Here is a 24655-nt window from a genome sequence, read left to right as displayed (position 1 = left end):
ACACCATTAGGGGTGCGTCTTCCGGCCTGGAAAGTAGCTCCGTGGTGCAACACAGGCTGAAAAACGCCCACTGACCTTAGCAGTACAAAGACGATTGGAACCACATTGTGAGATTTGGGGGCTGAAGCCAGGTGAGAGTGGGTAACGGATGAATGGAATATGAGAAAATGAAGTCGAGTTCAAACATTTTTATGAAAGTTGGCAGAAGCAATATTCGGTGAACTCAGCATCCGGTGTGGTGTCCAGGAAGTTTCCGTTATTTTTACTGTTATTGGGAGAGATCTGACCAACTGATCGGATTGTTAACATGGGAATAAGGAAAGAAAGGATTCAGAGGACAGTTGGAGCGGATCGCTCGTATAGGAGGAGGAAGTACCACTTCCGTTGTAACAAAAAGGGAAGAAACTTAGGGTTGGAAGCCAGTTTGTAGATATGGCAGTTGTAATTTGAGAGTTCCTATTTCTTTTTTTTTTTTAATTTATTTTTGACTGGAAGATAGTTTCTTTACAGTGTTGTGTTGGTTTCTGTCATACAATTTGAATCATTCATAAGAATACACAGATCACCTCCGTCTTGGAACTCCCTGCCCCCGACCCCACCCCACCCCTCTAGATCATTACAGAACCCTGGGTTGAGCTCCCTGTGTTATACACCAGATTCCTACTAGCTGTATGTTTTACATAAGATCATCTCCCTCTTGGAACTCCCTCCCCCCGACCCCACCCCACCCCTCTAGATCCTCACAGAACCCTAGGTTGAGCTCCCTGTGTTATACACCCGCTTCCCACTAGCTGTCTGTTTTACATATGGTTCAGTTCTTGTAATCTCAATGCCACTTTTTCAATTTGTCTCACCCTCGACTTCACTCACTATGTCCATGAGTCCATTCTCTACATCTTCGTCTCTATTCTCGCTAAATGTTAGTCGCTTCAGTCGTGTCCGATTCTTTGCGACCCCATGGACTGTAGTCCGCCAGGCTCTTCTGTTCATGGAATTCTCCAGGCAAGAATACTGGAGTGGGTTGCCATTTTCTTCTCCAGGGGATCTTCCCAACCCAGGGATGGAACCTGGATTTCGTGCTTTGTGGTTAGATGCTTTACTGGCTGAGCCACCAGGGAAGTAAGATTCTCACTAAGAGTTCCCATTTCTGAAGGAGGTAGTCTTCTAAGAATCTGTGGAGAGTGAAGAAAGGGAGAAGGTTTGATACTGTCGTGAATAATTAATGTGACATACTAAGAGTGATGGAGAAGTTTTTCACGTATTTTGGTATAGGGAAGTCCTTCTGGCTTATCTATAGTTCTACCTGAACTTTGTGTGAACTAAAACAGCCTGAGTTATGACCTGTTGAATGCTTATACACATCTGCTTTAACTATTAAGGTAAGGAATGCCCTCAATCAAGATAAAGATAAATAGCTCCTTACCTGTGGCATCGTTTAATAGTTTCTTGATGATGATGTTTCCTTCCCAGACGCCAGGATCCTGCTATCTCATTGAATTCATACTAATCTGTTTCTTTTGAAACACTGAATGATTGAACCCCTGTCATGTTTGATGTGTGTTCTTTGTTTTAATAATAAGGTTTAAAACTGTGTTGAAAACCATGCTTCATTAGAACAGATCCTTTAATCCACTAAGAAGCTGCCTCCTAGGCCATATTCCTCATTTTGGCTCAAGTAAAACTCTTTTCTATTCCTTAGAATAGTTTAAGTATTGATTATTTGTGTCAGCCATAGAAACAGAAAGTAGAGTGACGTTTACAGGGGCTAAGACGATGGTGCTGAAAATGAAGTGTTTAGTGGTATAAAGTTTCAGTTTTGTAAGGTGAAAAAGTTCTAGAGATCTGTTGCACAACAACACTACCAAACTTAAAAATTGTTAATATGGGAAACATGTTTTTCCTAAAATCACAATAAGAAAAGGAAAAAAATGAAGTGTCAGCTGACTAGGGAATGACAGTCATGTTGTTGGGCACTATTTATGATTTAATTTGGGTTTCTCTGGTGGCTCAGTCAGTCAGGAATCTTCCTACAATGCAGCAGACCTGGGTTTGATCCCTGGGTTGGAAAGATTCCCTGGAGAAGAGAATGGCAACACTCTCCAGTATTCTTGTCTGGAGAATTCCATGGACAGAAGAGCCTGGTGTGCTGCAGTCCATGGGATTGAAAAGAGTCAGACATGACTGAGCTACTAACACACAGTCTAATTCAGTTTGTTTGTTTTTGTTCAGTCCCTAAGTCACGTCTAAATCTTTGCAACTGCACGGACTGCAGCATGTCAGGCTTCCCTGTCCTTTGCTATCTCCTGGAGTTTGCTCAAACTCATGTCCATTAAATCAGTGATGCTATCCAATCATCTCATACTCTGGTGCCCCCTTCTCCTCCTGCCTTTAATCTTTGCCAGGATCAGGGTCTTTTCCAATGAGTCGGCTCTTTGCATCACGTGGCCAAAGTATTGGAGCTTCAGTTTCAGCATCAGTCCTTCCAATGAATATACAGGGTTGGTTTCCTTTAGGATTGATTCATTTGATCTCCCTGCAGTCCAGGGAGCTCTCAAGAATCTTCTCCAGCACCACAGTTTGAAAGCTCAGTTCTTTTGCACTTAGCCTTCTTGATGGTCCAACTCTCACATCCATACATGACTGCAGGAAAAACCATAGCTTTTACTATACAGACCTTTGTTGGCAGAGTGATGTCTCTGCTTTTTAATACACTGTCTAGGTTTGTCATAGCTTTTCTTCCAAGGAGCAAGTTTTTAATTTCATGGCTGCAGTCACCATCCACAGTGATTTTGAAGCCCAAGAGAAGAAAATCTGTCACTCTTTCCTCTTTTTCTCCTTCTGCTTGCTATGAAGTGATGAGACTACATGCCCTGATCTTTTTCTGAATGTTGAGTTTTAAGCCAGCTTTTTCACTCTCCTCTTTCACCCTTATCAAGAGGCTCTTTAGTTCCTCCTCATTATTTCTGTCATTAGAGTGGTATCATCTGCATATCTGAGATTGTTGATATTTCTCTCAGCAATCTTGATTCCAGCTTGTGATTCATCTAGCCTGGCATTTTGCATGATGTACCTTGCATTTAAATTAAATAAGCAGTGTGACAATATATAGCCTTGTCATATTCCTTTCCCAGTTTTGAACCAGTTCATTGTTCCATGTCCGGATATAACTGTTGCTCTTTGACCTCATACAGGTTTCTCAGGAGGCAGGTAAGGTGGTCTGGTATTCCCACATCTTTAAGAATTTTCCACACTTTCTTATGATCCACATAGTCAAAAGCTTTAGTGTAATCAATGAAGCAGATGTTTTCCTGGAATTGCCTTGCTTTCTCTGTGATCCAGGGAATGTTGCCAATTTGATCTCTGCTTCCCCTCCCTTTTCTAAACTCAGCTTGTACATCTGGAATTTCTTGGTCCACATACTGCTGAAGCCTAGCTTAAAGGATTTTGAGTCTTACTTTGTAGTGATATCACTCTATGTTGCTATGTGATCTCCCCCGCCCCCTTCCATTTTGCCGACAAAGGAGATGAGAAACAGGTTAGTAGATGGAATTGAGTAGGAGATCAGAAAAAGGTGAATAGATGTAATCGAGTAAGCAAACTGAACAACAGGACACTGAAAAGAGCCAGGTATCATCTACTTTTGTGAATGCTTTGGTGGAGCAATACGTATTTGGTAAAGCCAAGATTCAGGCCATGACCACGAGAGTCAGTGGCAGGATTACAGTGGGATGGGTCATGAGAAGTGATCTAGAAATCCAAGTCAGCGTATAAGTATGGTACTGGTTTTGATTCAAAACTCAATTTTGTACTCTGTATTTAGTAGCATTTGAAGTTTCTCTTTTGGTGTGGGCCTGTCTTACAGTTTACTAAAATTAGGGAGGTCTCTGCTTTCTGGGCCAGATATTATTTTGATTTTTAAAAATGAGATGAAAGTTTTAGGATACTTGAGAGTCAGAGGCCAAACAAAAGGATTTTCTTGTCCTTTCATGCCTTGCAAAGTTCATTGCTATGCAATACCTTGACCACTCCTCTCTCAGCCCAAGAGTAGGTAGTGTCTTCTGTTATCTAATTGTTCTAGGATTTGGGAACTGGGATGTATTATTTAGGAAAAGTGAAGTTTCTCAGTCATGTCTGACTCTTTGCGACCCCATGGACTGTAGCCTACCAGACTCCTCAGTCTTTGGAATTCTCCAGGCAAGAATACTGGAGTGGGTTGCCATTTCCTTCTCCAGGGGATCTTCCCGACCCAGGGATCGAACCTGGGTCTCTCTCGTTGCAGGCAGACGCTTTACTGTCTGAGCCACCAGGGAAGCCCCTGTGAAGCTGTTTCCATGCGGTTTCGAACCAGGGACCTTTCACGTGTTAGGCAAACGTGGTAACCACTACACTACAGAAACCACACAAATGAAAGTCACACAGTCGTGTCTGAGTCTTTGTGACCTCATGGACTGTAGTCTGCCAGGCTCCTCTGTCCATGGAATTCTCTGGGCCAGAATACTGGAGTGGGTAGCCTTTCCCTTCTCCAGGGGATCTTCCCAGCCCAGGGATTGAACCCGGGTCTCCCACATTGCAGGCGGATTCTTTACCAGCTGAGCTACCAGGGAAGCCCAAGAATACTGGAGTGGGTAGCCTATCCCTTCGCCACTGGATCTTCCTGACCCAGGAATCGAACTGGGGTCTCCTACATCGCAGGCAGATTCTTTACCAACTGAACTGTTTAGGAAATACTGCTATAAACAGGATTTCCCCCAAGCCACAAATCCTCTCCACAAAGATAGTGAAAAGAAAACACTTAGTTTTGAATAAGCACTAAACCAGGTTGTGGTGGGCATCATACGCAATCTGTGAAGAGATTGTGAAGACAGGAATCTCACCTGCTTAACTAGCCAAGTAGATACCCTCCATTGCATACATATTTTCAAAATAAACAATGAACAGTCCTCAAGAGAACCTAACAGCATACTTTGTCATGTGCAGTTCACCCTAACTTTACCATGATAATTGAGGTTACTTTTATTTGTTAATTATCTTTATCCAGTGAGAAAAACAAACTTTTACTCTTTTTGACAGGACATGGTTTTGCCAGTTGGAGCAAGGCATCCATGAAACTTAGGCTCTTGCCCTGGCATGAGAACTATGAGATAGGGGAACTACCTTCCTTGATCTTTATATTTTAAAAAGATGGCTTTCAGATTCCAGAGGAAACATTCCTGAGTTGTGAGATGGGCAAGAAGCTTATTTAGCCATTATGAATATTTACATCTATTTGAAAAGGGGAAAGAAATTCTGAAAGTGGGAGGGGAAGAAATCCCTTTGTTTTCAACAAGGAGGATTACATCTATTATTTTTAATTTCTATTTGCCCTTAAATTATATGGTAGACAACTGGAGGTAATGGTCTTGAAAGATAAGTGAGACACACCACTTGCTTTCTTATGGAAAAGCAAAAGTGAAGTTGCTCAGTCGTGCCTGGCTCTTTGTGACCCCATGGACCGTAGCCTACCAGGCTTCTCAGTCCATGGAATGTTCCAGGCAACAGTACTGGAGTGGGTTGCCATTTCCTTTCCTATGGAGAGACAAATGTGTCAGTTGGGTCACTGGGACCATAAAACATGGGTTCAGCCAATAAACTTCTTTTGTTGCTTTTTTCAGGAGAGGAACTTTGGTCCTGATGATCATCCATGATAACTCACCTCACATGAGGTAGACTTAACTTTATTACCTCTCTGGTAACTCCTAATCTTTCTAACAGTCGTTCCCAAAGTGTGATCCTCAGACTGACAGCATCAGCATCACCTGGGAACTTGTTCAAAGGCAAATTCTGTGGCCCCACCTAGCAATCCTACTGAATCAGAAACCCTGGCAGTGACACCTAGCAGTTGTTGTTTTAAGACTTCCAGGTTATTCTGATGTACTTTGAAGACAGAGAACCACTGCCTTTGAAGAAACCTTGAAAAGGAAGTAAGAAAATTCTTGCCATCTTCTTTAACAGAGACTTCCCATAGCAAATTCGCAAACAACATGTTCTCTTTTTTTGTTAAAAAATATGTTTAGTATTAGGTAAGCCCCTGGTGGCTCAGAGGGTAAAGAGTCTGCCTGTAGTGCAGGAGACCTGGGTTCGATCCCTGGGTGGGGAAGATCCCCTGGAGAAGGAAATGGCAACCCACTGCAGTATTCTTGCCTGGAGAATACCATGGACAGAAGAACCTAGCAGGCTATCGTCCATGTTTAGTATTGAGAGGCGACACACAAATCTTATACTTTCCTTACAATGATCATAACCTGTTACTTGTGACTGTTGGTATGTTACACAAAAGGGAAAAAATGATCACATACTGATGTCCGAAAGCCTTAGGATCTTCCTGAAGTGGCCTATCAGACTCCCGTATCAGTCTTTCCTCTATCAGGGCATGTCTCTGGTCTGCAGCTTATAGCCAGAAACCTGGAGATGTCCTCCTTTTGACTTCAAGCTGCTAAAATAGACCTACATCAGAAGGTAAACAAAGGGATTATTTAGGGTGACCCTAGGAAGGAAAATGAAAATAAGCTTTCTTTTCAATTTGTGGCCAAAATTTTGATGTTTTACAGAGAAAAAGGAAAGCAGTAGCTAAGTACACAGCTGTTTCAAGATAAACATGTTCCTAGAGCCAAGATGATTTTATAAGCAACAACTACATTGAGCTGCTATACCATTAGTTTCAGTTGGCATTATTTCTGATGTGGTTGTCTGAAATATGTCTTTAAATTCTTTGGCATTCTCTCAAGAGGTAGAGTCTAATTCCTCTTCCCTTGGACTTAGTGACCTGTGTCTAACAAATAGGAAAAGAGTAGACCAGTATGCCACTTCAGAGCATAGGTCATAAAAGGTAGTATAGTTTCCTGCTTGCCCATTCACCTGGGTGATTCATCCCAGGGGAAGCTAGCTGCCCTGTTGTGAGGATACTCAAGTGACAAAGACTCTCCTTGGCCACATTTTAGTTAAGCTTGTCTGAGTCCTCTCCTGGGACTAGTCCTTGACCTTGACCTGTGAGAGTGCTGCTGCTAAGTCACTTCAGTCGTGTCCGACTCTGTGCGACCCCATAGACGGCAGCCCACCAGGCTCTGCCGTCCCTGGGATTCTCCAGGCAAGAACACTGGAGTGGGTTGCCATTTCCTTCTCCAGTGCCTGAAAGTGAAAAGTGAAAGTGAAGTCGCTCAGTGGTATCCGACTCTTAGTGACCCCATGGACTGCAGCCTACCAGGCTCCTCCGTCCATGGGATTTTCCAGGCAAGAGTACTGGAGTGGAGTGCCATTACCTTCTCAGGTGAGAGTGCACAGGTCACTGTTAATAAGATTCCTGCTAAGTCATCCCCAACCTTGATATCTAATCAAGTTTATCATTCCCCACTCCTCATGTCTAAGCCCTTGGCTGGCCTTTAGCAAGATTCTCTCTACTCCTGAGATTTCCTCTTGGTTTTGGATCCACTCATACTGTTCAATTCAGTTCAGTCACTCAGTCCTGTCTGACTCTGCAACCCCATGGACTGCAGCATGCCAGGCTTCCCTGTCCATCACCAGCTCCTGGAGCTTACTCAAACTCATGTCCATTGAGTTAGTGATGCCATCAAATCATCTCATCCTCTGTCGTCCCCTCTTCCTCCCACTTTCAGTCCTTCCCAGCATCAGAGTTTTTTCAAATGAGTCATTCTTCACCTCAGGTGGCCAAAGTATTGCAGTTGCAACTTCAGCATCAGTCCTTCCAATAAATATTCAGGACTGATTTCCTTCAGGATGGACTGGTTGGATCTCCTTGAAGTCCAAGGGACTCCCAAAGAGTCTTCTCCAACACCACAATTCAAAAGCATCAATTCTTCAGCGTTCAGCTTTCTTTATAGTCCAACTCTCATATCCATACCTGACTACTGGAAAACCATAGCTTTGACTAGATGGACCTTTGTTGCCAAAATAATGTCTCTGCTTTTTAATATGCTGTCTAGGTTGGTCAAAACTTTTCTTACAAGGAGCAAGCATCTTTTAATTTCATGGCTGCAGTTACCATCTGGAGTGATTTTGGAACCTCCCAAAATAAAGTCTGTCGCTGTTTCCATTGTTTCCCCATCTATTTGCCATGAAGTGATAGGACTGGATGCCATGATCTTCGTTTTCTGAATGCTGAGTTTTAAGCCAACTTTTTCACTCTCCTCTTTCACTTTCATCAAGAGGCTCTTTAGTTCTTCGCTTTCTGCCATAAATGTGGTGTGATCTGCATATCTGAGGTTACTGATATTTCTCCGGTCAGTCTTGATTCCAGCTTGTGCTTCATCCAGTCTGGCATTTCTCATGATGTACTCTGCACATAATTTAAATAAACAGGGTGACAATATACAGCCCTGAGGTACTCCTTTCCTGATTTGAAACGAGTCTGTTGCTCCATGTCCAGTTCTAACTGTTGCTTCCTGACCTGCATAAAGATTTCTTAGGAGGCAGGTCAGGTGGTCTGGTATTCCCATCTCTTGAAGCATTTTCCACAGTTTGTTGTGATCCACACAGTCAAAGGCTTTGGCATAGTCAATAAAGCAGAAATAAATGTTTTTCTGGAACTCTCACTTTTTCAATGATCCAGTGGATGTTGGCAATTTGATCTCTGGTTCCTCTGCCTTTTCTAAATCCAGCTGAACATCTGGAAGTTCACGGTTCATGTATTGTTGAAGCCTGGCTTGGAGAATTTTGGACATTACTCTACTGGTGTGTGAGATGAGTGCAGTTGTGCGGTAGTTTGAGCATTCTTTGGCATTGCCTTTCTTTGGGATTGGAATGAAAACTGACCTTTTCCAGTCCTGTGGCCACTGCTGAGTTTTCTAAGTTTGCAGGCATGTTGAGTGCAGCACTTTCACAGCATCATCTTTTAGGATTTGAAATAGCTCAACTGGAATTCCATTACCTCCACTAGCTTTGTTCATAGTGATGCTTCCTAAGACTCCTTGACTTCACATTCCAGGATGTCTGGGTCTAGATGAGTGATCATACCATCGTGATTATCTTGGTCTTGAAGATCTTTTTTGTATAGTTCTCTGTATTCTTGCCACCTCTTCTTAATATCTTCTACTTCTGTTAGGTCCATACCATTTCTGTCCTTTATCGAGCCCATCTTTGCATGAAATGTTCCCTTGGTATCGCTAATTTTCTTCAAGAGATCTCTAGTCTTTCCCTAGTCTTTCTCTATTGTTTTCCTCTATTTCTTTGATCATTGAACACTGAATTCAAATGGGTATATCTTTCCTATTCTCCTTTGCTTTTTGCTTCTCTTCTTATCACAGCTATTTGTAAGGCCTCCTCAGACCTTTTTGCATTTCTTTTTCTTGAAGATAGTCTTGATCCCTGTTTCCTGTACAATGTCATGAACCCCCATCCATAGTTCATCAGGCACTCTATCAGATCTAGTCCCTTAAATCTATTTCTCATCTCCACTGTATAATCGTAAGGGATTTGATTTAGGTCATACCTGAATGGTCTAGTGGTTTTCCCTACTTTCTTCAATTTAAGTCTGAATTTGGCAATAAGGAGTTCATGATCTGAGCCGCAGTCAGCTCCCGGTCTTGTTTTTGCTGACTGTATAGAGCTTCTCCATCTTTGTCTGCAAAGAATACCAGTCTGATTTTGGTGTTGACCATCTGGTGATGTCCATGTGTAGAGTCTTCTCTTGTGTTGTTAGAAGAGGGTGTTTGCTATGACCAGGTGTTCTCTTGGGAAAACTCGATTAGCCTTTGCCCTGCCTCATTCTGTACTCCAATGCCAAATTTGCCTGTTATTCCAAGTATTTCTTGACTTCCTATTTTTGCATTCCAGTCCCCTATAATGAAAAGGACATCTTTTTTGGGTGTTAGTTCTAGAAGGTCTTGTAGGTCTTCATAGACCCGTTCAACATTCAGTTCAACCGTTCAGCATTACTGGTTGGGGCACAGACATGGATTACTGTGATAATTGAATGGTTTGCCTTGGAAATGAACAGAGATCATTCTGTCATCATTGAGACTGCATCCACATACTGCATTTTGGACTCTTGTTGAGTATGATGGCTACTCCATTTCTTCTAAGGGATTCTTGCCCACAGTAGTAGATATAATGGTCATCTGAGCTAAATTCACCCATTCCAGTCCATTTTAGTTGGCTGATTCCTAAAATTTCGACATTCACTCTTGCCATCTCCTGTTTGAGCACTTCCAATTTCGCCCTGATTCATGGACCTAACATTCCAGGTTTCTATGCAGTATTTACTTCCATCACCAGTCACATCCACAACTGGGTGTTCTTTTTGCTTTGCCTCTGTCTCTTCATTCTTTCTCGAGTTATTTCTCCACCTGTCTCCAGTGGCATATTGGGCATCTGCTGGCCTGAGGAGTTCATCTTTCAGTGCCCTGTCTTGTTGCCTTTTCATACTGTTCATGGGGTTTTCAAGGCAAGAATACTGAAGTGGTTTGCCAGACCTGCCTGTCTTGGGTGGCTCATAGTTTCATTGAGCTAGACAAAACTGTGGTCCATGTGATCAGATTGGTTAGTGTTCTGTGATTGTGGTTTTCATTCTGTCTGCCCTCTGATGGAGAAAGATAAGAGGCTTATAGAAGCTTCCTGATGGGAAAGACTGACTGAGGGGGAAACTGGGTCTTGTTCTGATGGGCGGGGCCATGCTCAGTAAACCTTTAATCCAATTTTCTGTTGATGGGTGGGGCTGTGTTCCCTCCCTGTTAATGTACTTTCACAAAGAGTGGGTGAACTGAACTGAACTGAACAGGAGAGAAAGGGGCAGGGCACAATTTTTGAAAGAATGACGTGACCCAAGGTCACAACTTAAACCAATTAGAATCAAATGGGACCAAGATGGCAGACAAGACTAGACCTTGATCCTCAATCAGCAAGCAAAATGACACACCCAGAGGTGCCATGACAGTTGTAGAGCAAAAGACCAAGGAGTGGGTGATAGCCCAAGTCCTGGAAACCTCCACTCCTTCCCAGAATAGTTGGAATAATTCTCCCACTCATTAGCATATGAAATTGCCTCGCCTATAAAACCAACCGTGCTGCATTTTGCAGTGCATTTGCGTTCTGTGATAGCCCACACTCTTGTTTATGGCGTGTGTTTCTCTCTGAATTGGAATAAATCCATTTCTTACTTATCAGGTTGTCTCTCACTGAAGTCTTTCTGCAATCTGACATCATGAACCTGAGCTTTATTAGGCCCTGAAACCAAGTACCATGGGTTTTGGCCTGGTTCGAGTTCCAGCCATATGGGTTCGAGTCCCAAACTGGGTTTTGGCTGGAGTCAAGTCCCAGACATTTGGGTTCAAGTCCCAATCTGAGGTAAACAGTTTCAATACCCCTACTCTACTTCTTGACTGTAAATTCCTGCCTTTGTTGTGTTTAGGCTTGAGCCTGATCTTTTTTCTCTGCTGGCAGTAACCCTAATTCCAATAGTCTTGAATAAAGTCTTCTTTACTATTTTAACAAATGTTAGGTTAATTTTGTAATAGAAGCAGTCTGTGTAACAAGTCCATACAGAGTTACTAAGGCTCAACTTTAGATCACCATACCTTGTCTTTTTTTTTTTTTTTCATGGTCACAAAATCTTAACATTTTAAGCCTAAACTTTACAGAATAAATATACTGGACCCTACTGCCGTCAATCCTAACTTTTAGTTGCTATTTTAAATGTTTTAAATGTTGCCCTAACCACTAAAATATTAGTGGTCTTACAACATCTGGATTATGGAAGTACATATTTCTGAATTAAATGCTTCGGATCGTCTGGTGTGTGCTCTTCTGAGGGATCCTGAAACAGAATCACTCAACTAAGCTGCTCCTGAACAGAAGCTGTGAGATAATAAATGCTGTTTTAAGTCACTAAGTTTTGGGGGTAATCTCACATGTAGCAACAGAGTATCATAGGCTGGGAGCCTTAAACAGAAAGTATTCCTCACGGTTCTAGATCTAGGAAGTCCATGATCAAGGTTTCAGTAGATTCAGTGTCCAGTGAAGACCTGCTTCATAGATGGCTGTCTTCTCACTGTGTCTCACGTTGCTGCTGTTGTTCAGTTGCTAAGTTGTGTCCAACTCTTTGTAACCCCATGGACTGTAGCATCCCAGGTCACCCTGTCCTTCATTATCTCCTGGAGTTTGCTTAAATTTATGTCCATTGAGTCAGTGATGCCATCCAACCATTTCATTCTCTGTTGTCCCCTTCTCCTCCTGCCTTCAATCTTTCCCAGCCAGCATCAGTGTTTTTTCAGTGAGTCAGTTCTTCACATCAGGTAGCCAAAGTGTTAGAGCTTCAGATCCATCTTTCCAATGAATATTCAGGATTGATTTCATTCAGGACTGACTGGTTTGATCTCCTTGCTATCCACAGGACTCTCAAGAGTCTTCTCCAGCACCACAGTTCAAAAGGATCAATATTTCGATGCTCAACCTTCTTTATGGTCCAACTTTCACATCCAAACATGACTACTGGAAAAACCATAGCTTTGACTAGATGGACCTTTGTTGGCAAAATGATGTCTATGCTTTTTAATATGCTGTCTAGGTTTGTCATAGCTTTTCTTCCAAGGAGCAAGTGGTTTTTAATTTCATGGCTTCAGTTATGATCTGCAGTAAATTTTGGAGCCCAAGGAAAGAAAACTGGTTTTTCATTTTTCACTGTTACTATTTTTTACCGGTTTGCCATGAAATGATGGTACCAGATGCCATGATTTTAGTTTCTTAAATGTTGAGTTTTAAGTCAGCTTTTTCACTCTCTTCTTTCACCCTTATCAAGAGGCTCTTTAGTTATTCTTCCGCTGTCTGCCATTAGCATGGTATTGTCTCCATATTTAAGGTTGTTAATGTGGTTGTTTCACATTGCAGAAGGGAGCTTTCTGAGGTTTCTTCCATAATAGCATTAATCCTGGTAATGAGGGCTCTACCCTCATGGTGTAATCACCTCCCAAATATCCCACCTCCTAATACCATCACATTGGAGATTAAAATTTCACCATGAATTTTGGTGGGGGACACAAACATTCAGTACATAACAGAAATTATAGCGTAAACTAGGTTTAAAAAAAAAACACTAAGAGGAACTTCCCTGGTGGTTCAGTGATTAGGAGTCTGCTTCTGAAACTGGAGGGAAGGGGGCAGGGCACCACCTTTGAAAGAATGATATAGCCCAAGGGCACAACATAAACTGATTAGAACCAAATGGGTCCAAAATGGCAGACAAGTCAACTTGAGAAGACCTTGATCCTCTGTATAGGCTCACTGTAACACATCAGCAGGCTAAATGACACACCCAGAGGTGCCATGACAGTTCCAAGGTTGACCATCAAAGACCAAAAGTGGGTGGTAGCCTAATCCCTGGAAATCCCCACCCCTTCCCCAAAATAGTTGGAATAATCCTCCCACCATTAGCCTGTGAAATTACCCAGCCCATAAAAGCTAACTACACCACATTTCAAGGCCACTACACTGGCCCTTTGTGTTGACCCACAGTCTGTAGAGTGTGTTTCTCTCTGAATAAATCCACTTCTTACCTATCGTTTTGTCTCTTACTGAATTCTTTCTGTGATGAGAACATCAAGAACCCGAGCTTCATTAAGTCCTAAACCAGGTCTGTGACCTCAGTGGGAAGACTAAGTTTTGGCTGAGTTTGAATCCCAAATTGGGTTTTGGCTGGGTTCAGGTCTCAGCCATGTGGGGTCAAGTCCCAATCTGAGGTAAATGGTTTCACTTCCAGTGCAGGGGACGGGTTCAACCGCTGGTTGAGGAACTGAAATCCCACATGCTGTGTGATGTGGCCCAAAACCAACAAAAACAAACAAACAAAAAAACCCATTAGGAATTAGAACACTAGAAGAACTAGAAAGAGCTATGTACAGAAAAATTCGTATGACCCATTAGATATGGCAGAGTCAGTATTTCAAATGTAACATCTAATATGGTCTCCTCTAGTACCCATGAAGGGGCAGAGCTAAAAAAAAAAACCTTGTAACCTATTCCTTTATCTCTCTTTAAGACTTTCTGGAACTGCCAAAATAGTTTTCACCAGTAGTCCCTATCTCAGTAAATGATATTTCTCTTTTTTCTTTTTAGTAAATAGTATTGTATTTCTGTCCAACTAGTTGCTGAAGACAAAACATCTGGGAACACTCCTTGTTATTTCCTTCTCCTTATTCCTGATCTCCGATCACAAAATTTTGTTCATTACATGTATTAAGCATTTCTTTACAAATTAAAATCACAATGAAATATCACTTCTCCCCTGTCAGAATGGCCCTCATCAAAGAGTCTACAAGTAACAAATATTGGAGAGGATGTGGAGAAAAGAGAACCCTTGTATACTGTTGGTGGGAATGCAAATTGGTGCAGCCACTGTGGAAAACAGTATGGGAGTTCCTTAAAAAGCCAAAAATAGAGTTACTGTATGAGCCAACAATTCACTCCTGGGTATACATCTGGAGAAAAATGAAAACACTAATTTGAAAAGATGCATGCACCCCAATATTCATAGCAGCACTATTTACAATAGGCAAGATGTTGAAGCAACCCAATGCCCATTGATAGATGATTAGATTAAAATGTCATATGCAAATGAAATGGAATATCACTCAGCCATAAAAAGAATGGAATATTGCAATCTGCAGCAATGTGGATGGATCTGGAGAATATTATGCTTAGTGAAATGTCAAAGACAAATTATACATGGTATCACTCATATGTTGAATCTAAAAAAATACAAATGAATGTACATACAAAAGAAACAGATTCATAGATACAGAAAACAAGTTTATGGTTACCAAAGCAAAGGAAGGAATAAATTATGGGTATGGGATGAACAGATACAAACTATTATAAAACAGAGAAGCAACAAGGATTTATTGTATGAAAAAGTGAAAGTTGCTCAGTTGTGTCTGACCCTTTGTGACTCCATGGATTATACAGTCCATGAAATTTTCTGAGCCAGAATACTGGAGTGGGTAGCCTTCCCCTTCTCCAGGGGATCTTCCTAATTCAGGGATCAAACACAAGTCTTCTGCATTGCAGGTGTATTCTTTACCAGCTGAGATACCAGGGAAGCCCTTTATTGTATAGCACAGGGAATTATATTCAATATCTTACAATAATCTATGATGGAATATAACTGACAAAAAAGAATCATTTTGCCGTACACTTAAATACTGTAAGACATTTACACTGATTAAAAAAAAAAGCATTGAACATCTCTCAAACTGGTGCCAAAATTATTTGATCTCCTAGCTTCCACGCTTGTTCTCCTTCTAAACTATTCTCTAAACTACAATCAGGATATTCTTTATAAAGTGTAAATCTGCTAATATTCTGTCTAAAACCATCCAATGGTTTCCATTGTCATTAGAATAAAGTTTTTTTTTTTTTTTTTTGACATTGCAGCCTTAAATAAGCTGCCTGTTTATTTCTCCAACTTAACTTTGCAGCTACTGACAAAACCTCTCCCCATCAAATCTGATTTTGGCTCCTCGGAGCCCTCTTCTTGAGTAGGCTCTGACATTGGGCTCTGCCCTTGGTCTGCTTAGTCTAGTTTTAGCAAAAATTCTGCTGAGTCAGTTAGCGAAAATCTCACCTCTGGTATCTGAACATTCTCGTATTATATTTGATAAAATTCCTCATACTCCACTGTCAATGTCTTCCCAGCCCTGCCCTGCCCGAAGTAAGGATCCTGTTGAGTCAGTCTATTAAGAAAAACTCTTATTATCCCTGAAGTTTTCTCTTAGTAATTTTCTATTCATTGCTGCTGCTAAGTCTCTTCAGTCGTGTCCGACTCTGCGACCCCATAGGTGGCAGCCCACCAGGCTCCCCTGTCCCTCGGATTCTCCAGGCAAGAATACTGGAGTGGGTTGCCATACATGAAAGTGAAAAGTGAAAGTGAAGTCGCTCAGTCATGTCCGACTCTTCTCGACCCCACAGGACTACAGCCTACCGGGCTCCCCCACCCATGGGATTTTCCAGGCAAGAGTACTGGCGTGGGTTGCCATTGCCTTCGCTATTCATTGCTACTTGGCTATAACTCCTCCCCCCACCCCCATCACTGTATTTGCTGTTGAGTCCTATCTTTCCCCTACTACAAAATCCCCATTGCACCAATCACTTTTGAATTTTCCTGTCTTTAATGAATGTCATGAATAATTTTTCCTTTACTACTACTCTATAATCTTTTAGCTCTTGCCGAACTGGACTTCTTTCTTCTGCCTCAGGACTTCTGCACATGTGATTCCTTTCACTGTGACTTTATTTTCCCAGGTAACTACTACTGTTCTTCAAACTAGGATCATTTTGTCAAAGGAATATTCCCTGAATCCCAAAGCTATTATTAGCTCTCATATTAGATGTTCCATGATGCCCTTTATTTCTTAACACTCTTCACACTTGTAATTTGTTTTTCATTGTGAACCCCAAAGAAACATAAAGGCAATGTTGGCCTTGTTTGTCAATGTGCCCAACATTAATATTTACTAGTACATAGTAGACAGTCAGATATTAGTGAAGGTATGAGTAAACACACACATAAGAAAAACGGAAAAAACTCACAAATATACCAAGAATGGAGTTTCCTTATGATACTTATTTTATTTGCATTTATAATTTTGATATAGCACTAATAAAGAAGTCAAAGACTGACTTAATATTTAATTTCTATCAATTACAGTTTTGGCATCATTAAACCATATGAAATCTTTTCCTAAGAAGATCCTCTAACAAGACTACTTTGACTAATTGTAAAATGTTAATGATGGTACTGACTTCCTGGTTCATCAGTAGGCTACAGAACATATTTGCAAAACATTTATTTGCAAAACATTTACTTGTTTAAACAAACTCAACAAATCAGACTTGAAGTCAGAACATAATACTGCATGTGAGTTGGAAGTGTTCTTCTCTTCTAGCATCTATATTAGCAAAGTTTCAGTGGGACAAAACAATCTTAGATGACAAAAAAAGTAATTTAAGCACTTTGCTTTCTTTTTGTGGAGCTTCTAGTCACCATGGACACTCGAGAGAAATTAGCTGCTTTGGCTTTCAAAGCTTTTCTAAAGTATTTAAAAATTGACTGAAGGCTAGAGGAAGGGGCTAAGTTGTGTTTTTCTGTACCAGCAGAAACTGTAGGAAACTCCTTTTTCAAAACGGTTGTTGCAGGTTTATCCAAAGGCTTCGGACTTGTCACCCATTCACGGCAGTGCTGCTTTATCCATTCTAATAACTGGACATCGCTTCCCAACTGGTGTCCTACATGATGTTCAGAGTCAATAAGTGCAACAGCGTATACTTTGCTCATCACATCCCACTTTTTTTGAACAAGCAAGTCCATAAAAACCAAGCCTCCATAACCATGTACAATGAAGGCAACATCCTTGCCTTCAGTCTTTGAAATGAAGTAATCCCAAATATAAGCCATGTGTTCTTCAGGGGTGTTGCTGCATCTTTTTGGAATACATTGGAGAGACTCCTGGAGAGAGAAAAAGCTCTCTGTCTGAAACATTTTTCTGGAAGAGAACTCAACATTTTGTGTTAAAAGGCCTTTCCACTCTTTTCCTGTCTGCTGGTCCACAAAATTGTCATTGGGGTTTAGCACAATCACATCATAATGTGCCTGCAATGCCATTTGAATACATGGTATCTGACTTCCATGTTGGAGACCATGATGTATTATTGCCTGCTGACTCCACTGACCAGCTCTAAAGACCCCGTGGTCTTGAAGGAGGACAAGAAGAGCAGAATGATGATTTGATAACGCTCTCTCACTCATGAAAAAGAAGCTTCTTGGTTCCTTATCAGCCTCTGATGGGATATATACTTTTTGTAATTTGCACACTTTCTCCAAAAGTTCATAAATGTATTGTTCAAGCAAATGGCCAAGGGCCCAGTATCGCTTGCTATTCCTCTCCAGGACATTCTTATAATAGTTAAAGGCAAAAGGCCCATGTGTCTCAGTGTGTCTCAATTCAGCTTTTTCATTGAAGTCATATTTAAGTTCTTCTAGTAAGTCAGATTGTTCAATAAATTTTCGGAAGCTCAGTTTCTGAGTCACTGGTAACCACTGAAAATAAAAAGCAGTATTATGTCAGTACTAGAAAAAAATAAAATACAAATTTCATCTTGCTTAAGTCTTCCTGTGGGAAGTCATGTTAAGCACTTTATGAAGACATTAGGGCTTCGCTGGTGGCCCCATGGTAAAGAATCTGCCTGCCAATGCAGGAGACACAAAAGATATGGTTTTGAACCCTGGGATGGGAAGATCCCTTAGAAGAGGAAATGGGAACCCACTCCAGTATTCCTTCCTGGGAAATCCCATTGACAGGGGATCTTGGAGGGCTACAGTCCGTAGGGTTGCAAAAAGAGTCAGGCACAACTTAGTGACCAAACAGCAAACATGAAGACATTAATATTTTAACCTATGGTAGAGATTTTAACTCAAAATAATTGTGAAAAATGCAAAGTAGTGAGAAGCTGAATACACTAAGGGACAATGGACAGACCATATATAAAAACAGAACTCTGACCCACAATCTGCAGCAGCCTGCCCAGGAAGTAAATCTCTCTTCTATAGTAAACAGCTCTGGAAGCCAGTCTTACAAGTCAGAATCTCAGGAAGTGAGACTGCGCACTTCTAGTGACAATCTGAGAAGTCAAACAATAAATTAACTTCTGTCACAGCTGGCCCCAAATGGCCAAGACTTGATTTGTATTTATTTACTTATTTGGCTGTGCTCAGTCTTAGCTGTGGCATGCAAGATCTTTAGTTGCGGCATGTGGGATCTAGTTCCCTGACCAAGGGTCGAACCCTGGGGTCCCCTGCATTGGCAATGTGGAGTCTCAGCCACTGAACCACCAGGCAAGTCCCAAGACTTGGTTAATAACTTGGTTAATAACTTATAGCTTCCATAATTTAGGACCCACCAGAGAAAGCCAGATAGGCACTCCTAACCAGTCACACAGGATGCCTCCCTTTTAGTTAGCTTGCAGACAGCTTCCTCATGCCAATATGGTTCAATCAGGACATGCCAGCAGCCTTCCCTTTTTTGCCACTACAAAGCTTTCCCGCTCGTCTGCTGGCCTTCGAGTCACTGCCAAAATGCAAGTGATGGCGGCTGACTCCCTTGCTATAGTGAGCTCAGAATGAATAGATTTTGTTTTTCTCATTTGGTTAGTCTTTATCTCCACAGTTAGCATTTAAATATTTTTGCTATTAAATAAATCGCAGGGGATGGCAGTAGATGTGAAATGTGAACCAGGCACTGGAGATTATGATCAACCTATCTAATAATAGAAGATAAATTAAAAGTGACTGAGAAAACTTAGTTATTGTAGTCATAGCCCAAAGGGAAAGAAAAGTCCTTGAAAGGTTAAGTCCCGGGAGGAAAAAAAACCTCAACAGACTTTATTTTGGGGAGAAAAAAAAGGTTAAGTGGTTTGTGCTAAAATCACACAACTGTTAAATAAATGATTAGGTACTGAGGCTATGTGACTCAAATTCATGTTCTTAACAAATACATTAATACTCTTGCTCCTGAATTTCTGAACACTCGCACTAGCAACCACAACCCACTTCCAATAAATAGCACTTAAAATGATTTTCAGTGCCACTCAAGCTGCTATCAAGGCTTAAGGTAAAATCAAAACAGTGCTAGCTTGCTTTGATTTCTTAACTCTTTTCTCACTTTCTGAATCTGACTCCCACACCCAACCAGTACTTTATGAAGTTATTTGGTTATCCAAATTATCCAACCTATATAGACTGCTATTTCCTGTTCCCTTAAAAACTTTTCCTTCTAGTGTTGCTGATCTCAGGTGCTATTATGTAATTAATATCTTTTCCTAGAGTGCAAGTGACAGGCGCCTCTGGAACTAGATGAATTGATTTAGGTTTAAATTCTAGCTCCAAATTTTAAGTTGAATGACTTTCAGCTGGTTTCTTAACCTCTCTCAGTTTCAGTTTCTTTAACTTATGAGTTTTAGTTTATGCTATCTAAAACAGCAATCGTTATTACCCTCTATCCTGCCACTCTGCTTTATTTTTCTTCATAGCCTACATTACCATCTGATATGTAATTGTATATTTAAAAATTGTCTCTCCTCACTAGAATGAAAGCTCTATGAGAAAAGGAACTTTGTTTAACTACTGCTGTATCTACAGTACCTGGAACAGTATCTGGGATATACAAATATTTTTTCAATGCATAAATGCAAAATAGGATAACATTTCACAAGGCTGTTGTGAGAATTAATATAGATAAAAGCCATTTTATGCAGTGTCTCACACATGGAAGTTTCTGTAAAATAAGACAGGATGATCTTCTTTTTGAGGAATGTAAAGTAAACATGTATCTCTTGCCCACCCTTTCTTATTCACTCAACATTGTGATTTTTTTCCACATTAATAAGCACAGTCCGAGATCATTCATTTTACCAATTTATAGTGTTCCACTGCTTGAATATGCCATGGTTTAACCATTATTCTGTTGAAGAACTTTAAGGCTGCTCCAGTTTTCCACGATTATAAACAAAGTGGGCTTCCCTGGTAGCTCAGCTGGTAAAGAATCCGCCTGCAATGAGTGAGACTTGGGTTCAATTCCTGGATTGGGAAGATCCCCTGGAGGAGGGCCTGGCAACCCACTCCAGTATTCTTGCCTGGAGAATCCCCATGGACAGAGGAGCCTGGTAGGCTACAGTTCATGGGGTCACAAAAAGTCAGACACAACTAAGTGACTAAGCACATAAACAAAGCTGCAGTGAACATTCTTATAGCTATATTTTTTGTGTGCATATCAAGAGTTTCTCTAGGCAATATGCCTACAAGTGGAATTTCTAAGTCATGTTGACATCTTTCATTCTACCAGATACTGCTAAATTGCTCTCCAAAAGGAGGGTCTATTTTATAGTTTGGCATGGATGAGGTTTGTACAGAAAAGCAGTAATCTCTTATATCTAAAAATACTTTGTTTACTCAGGTACTATGCTGAAAACTGCCCTTTTCTCTACTGAAATAAATAGAAAGATAACCTAATATGTAAAACTCAATGAACTAAACCTAAATCAACTAAACTAAACCAAAGAACTAAAGAATGTTAGCTAACTTTTCTTTCAATCAGAGTAAAACAAAATCTGTATTTTCTAATAGCATGTAGTATATGGCATTCAATTCCTCTTTTTCACCTTTGTTAAGTGCTTTTGTACCTAGTCGTTTGAGAAACAATTCTCAGGGGAAAAGAAGGGGAGTTTGCAAACTGGATAACCAATATGGCATACTGATAAATAAAGGACACCTATTTAAGTGGAGAGAAAAGGAGCAAGGTGCTGAGTATCCTGTAGAATGAAAAGGTAAGACAGTTCTTTACAATTTATTGTAGTTTACATTGCTTGGCTAATATACTTCAATATGTAACTCTCCTCTGAATTCATATCTAGCTGTTCCTTGATATATTTAGTCACCAACCAAACCTATTTATATTCAGATTGTACTTAAAGTTAATTCACTTGGGAAGAGAAGGTTCATTTTTAGTTTAAGCTCTCCTCAAAGAAATTGTTATTTAAGGGGTAAAATAAAGAGTTGATCAATTTCACACTGCCATCATGTCCTGAAACTAATAAAAAAAATCATACCCACTGCTTTTAATTGTATAGTCAAACAAAAATAGAATATCTAATTTAAACACTTTATATACACTTTTAACACTCAATAAAGAAGCATACTCATTAAGATCAAACCTGTCCTTCCTCTCCTCCTATAAAATACTGGGCTAATGAATTTCTAATCTCAAACAATCTTAATTTAAAAGGCTCTATACATTGTGAGCTAAACATACATAAGAGAAATGACCTTATCTATAAACATACGAAGGGAATCATTCAATTTTTTTGAATGATTCACTTATTTTAAAAGTTCACAATTCACTTATTTTAAAATAAGGAAGCTTTCACCTGAACATCATAAAACACTAGAAAACAAAAGATCATGTACTTAGTCTTTCATAAGGTGCAAAGTGAGATTGTTAAATGACTCCCTCAAAAGACTGAACTTTTTAGTCCTTTAAGTTGTTTGCAATACAACTATGCAGTAGATACTGTAAAAACAATAAAAACACTGGTTTAAAAAGCAAATTTCAAGTTTTTGAGCTTAAAGGTCATTTATCTTCAAATACGTTATTCCAAACCAGCTCCATTCAAAGAAACAAACTGACTCACTGTCTTTATTAACAGAAATGCTATATTTGGTTGAATGACAAGTTTAAATGATATGTTTACAAGTTGACTAATATTATTTCTTATAATGTCATTTCTAATAGGTTGACTTACTGCTAAACTTTAAAACCATTTACTTTTAAGGAAGCTTTGGACAGAAACGGATTATGCTTACTCACAATTTCCTTTTTTGTGTTTCCATCTCTTACCTCTATTTCCATCTTTTTCCAGCTGTTTCGTATAATATCAGCTGATGAATCAAGCCAGCGTGATTCTGGAGTAAAATCATTCAATTAAAAAAGTTGATTTATATAATAAAATTCAAATATTTTTCAGTAGGCAGTGTTTTTATTTGCTAAAAAGAAATAAACTGAGCCTCTACATGAAATCCTTGTAGTGAATTTCATTCTCAGCAAGCCCTGAAGTATTTCTGCTTTTCAGCCATTCTGACCTTTCTAGACACTCCCCCTAGCCCAACAGGCATTATAACCTGGAGACTTACCCCTAGCTCCAACACAGACGACACAGTAATTAAAAAGTAAGACTAAAGAAGCAAAAGCCAGGCTCTGGCAGTGAATTGAACAAGTTAAATCCCATTACCAGCCTTGGCAAGATGGAGGAGAGGGAAGTGGATGTTAAAACTGTCGGAACATTCCAATATCATTTACCTCTAACTAGAGTGCTCTGTGTTATTTTGTTAAACTTACTATGATTAAAGTTTACCCACTTAAAAAAAGTATTCAAATATGTACTTTATGGCTAATCAAATAGAACAATTTTCTAAACTGATGGGTCCTATGAAAGGACTAAAGTAATCAGCCTTAAAGTACTAATCGTTGAGTTCGTTGAAGTCAGAGTTTTTCCCTTAGGTACTGTAATAAAAATTAGTTGAACAAATTAATACACAGCCACCCACTTTCTAGCATCTCATTATAAAAAAAAAAATGAGGTCCAGCTTTTTCCCTGTCCTTTAAAAATTATGGATTTGAATTTTGAAGAGATCCTATTACTCTTTTTCCTCAGCTGACTTAATTGATTTCCACTCCAATTGCTAAACTAACAGGCTATTGATTTTTGTCTTGTTAAAGTCTTTTTGCTTCTAAATTTGAGGAAGCGCCTTGAGGACAGACACACAGCAGACGCCGCCGTGAGTAAAGTAATACTATCAAAGGACGATTTCTGGGGTAGCGAAGTGGGGGAATTCCTAGCTTCCTTGCTTTAATTTTTAGTCAGCCGCATCTTCAAGTCAACAAAACCTTTATGATCTTGGGCTAAAACCTCACACCCAGTCTCAGTATCCTATAGACACAGACAGAATGAAAAAACGTCACTTAAACAAACACTTGGCGACGGCGAACCCACAGAGCAAACAAGTCCCAGGAAGTGATTTCCGGATGGAGGTGGGAGGGGCGGTAATTTCCGGTCTGAGGCAGGCGACGGCTCTTGCGCAAGCGCAATTCTCACGTTCTTGGCTTTTTTTCCCCTTTCCCCTCCCCCTCCCTCCCCCACCCAGAGGGGGCTTGAGGTGACAGCGACTGCGATTCCAGCAGGAGGAGAAGATGGACAAGGGGAAGGCCGGGAGACGACGATCTTCTGCTGGTGAGAAAGGGTCGGAGGAGGACTGAGCGTATTGTCTCCTACCTCGGGCAAAGGGGAGACACAGGCGGCGACGGGAGCTGCGGCCCGGAGCTGCTAGGGCTCCGGCTCGCGCTCGGGCTGCGGCTTTTGCTCGGCCGTGCGGGGAGCCGAGGGGAGGGAGCGGTGGGGCCCCGCACAATGGAAGGTCCCCTGGGCTCCCCGGCCCCTGCGGGTTGAAGACCCAGTCCGAGCTGTCATCAAAGCCTCAGTCGCTTTTCACCCTGTCACCCCTTTCATTTTTGTTTTCCTGCGAGCACCTTGCTTGGGTCTCGTCGAACCACGGGTCTTCCCGGTTGGTTTGTCGCTCACCTGCCACGCCTTCCTCGTAATTCCACCAATGTTACTGTTTCATTTCCAGCTTCTTGGCGCCTGACCCCACTTTCCCCTCTTCCTTTGATTCTTGACTTTGCCTCTTTCTCGTTCCGCCCCCGCCCCCGCCCCCACCCCGGGCAGGTAAAAGCAGCTGCGAAGGAGAGGAGGGGTTTGTTAATTGACAGTTTCTCGTCTGCTGCTGCTGCTGTTGCTGCTGCTGCTGCTGCTGCTGCTGCTAAGCCGCTTCAGTCGTGTCCGACTCTGTGCGACCCCATAGACGGCAGCCCACCAGGCTCCCCCGTCCCTGGGATTGTCCAGGCAAGAATACTGGAGTGGGTTGCCATTTCCTTCTCCAGACATTTCTCGTCTAAATCATCGTGCCTTGCGTGGACTTAGGAGCCCGCCTGCTTAATAACCATTTTCTTTTCGAGACACCCACTTCCAAAAGTGATTAAAAAGTCTAACAAAGGATTTGAAGCCCTGTTTC

General features: G+C 41.0%; 2 protein-coding genes across 29 annotated transcripts in view; one reads left to right on the top strand and one right to left on the bottom strand.

Moving 5' to 3' along the window:
- Positions 1–16: 16 nt before the first annotated feature.
- The window catches only part of SENP7 (SUMO specific peptidase 7), a 164341-nt gene continuing 139702 nt past the window's right edge, over positions 17–24655 (top strand). For 19 of the 23 annotated variants that reach the window (XM_060416985.1, XM_012189257.5, XM_060416983.1 and 16 more), the window contains exon 1: positions 23726–23817. In XM_060416985.1, the coding sequence (XP_060272968.1) occupies positions 23778–23817 (40 nt within the window). In that variant the 5' untranslated portion in view covers positions 23726–23777. Of the gene's footprint in view, positions 132–12379; positions 23818–24655 lie in introns of those variants that run through there. The other 4 variants (XM_042232290.1, XM_060416902.1, XM_060416900.1 and 1 more) reach the window with 4 other exon arrangements.
- On the bottom strand, positions 16584–24273 carry LOC101109587 (putative protein FAM172B). Of its 6 annotated transcripts, none has more exons than XM_042232783.1 (4): positions 23860–24273; positions 22428–22492; positions 20447–20582; positions 16584–18076 (listed from the first exon to the last, which is right to left on the bottom strand). In XM_042232783.1, the coding sequence occupies exons 3-4, from the start codon at positions 20489–20491 to the stop codon at positions 16985–16987; spliced, it is 1137 nt and encodes a 378-aa protein (XP_042088717.1). In that variant the 5' UTR covers positions 20492–20582; positions 22428–22492; positions 23860–24273; the 3' UTR covers positions 16584–16984. The 6 variants fall into 6 exon arrangements, with proteins under 6 accessions (XP_042088717.1, XP_042088624.1, XP_042088735.1 ...); XM_042232690.1 differs by having other exon boundaries at positions 24166–24273; XM_042232801.1 differs by lacking the exon at positions 20447–20582.

The sequence above is a fragment of the Ovis aries genome, chromosome 1, assembly GCF_016772045.2.
Source record: "Ovis aries strain OAR_USU_Benz2616 breed Rambouillet chromosome 1, ARS-UI_Ramb_v3.0, whole genome shotgun sequence".
Classification (NCBI taxonomy): Eukaryota; Metazoa; Chordata; class Mammalia; order Artiodactyla; family Bovidae; genus Ovis; species Ovis aries.
Note: the sequence above shows the minus strand (reverse complement) of the source record. Positions and strands in the feature narration are given on the sequence as shown.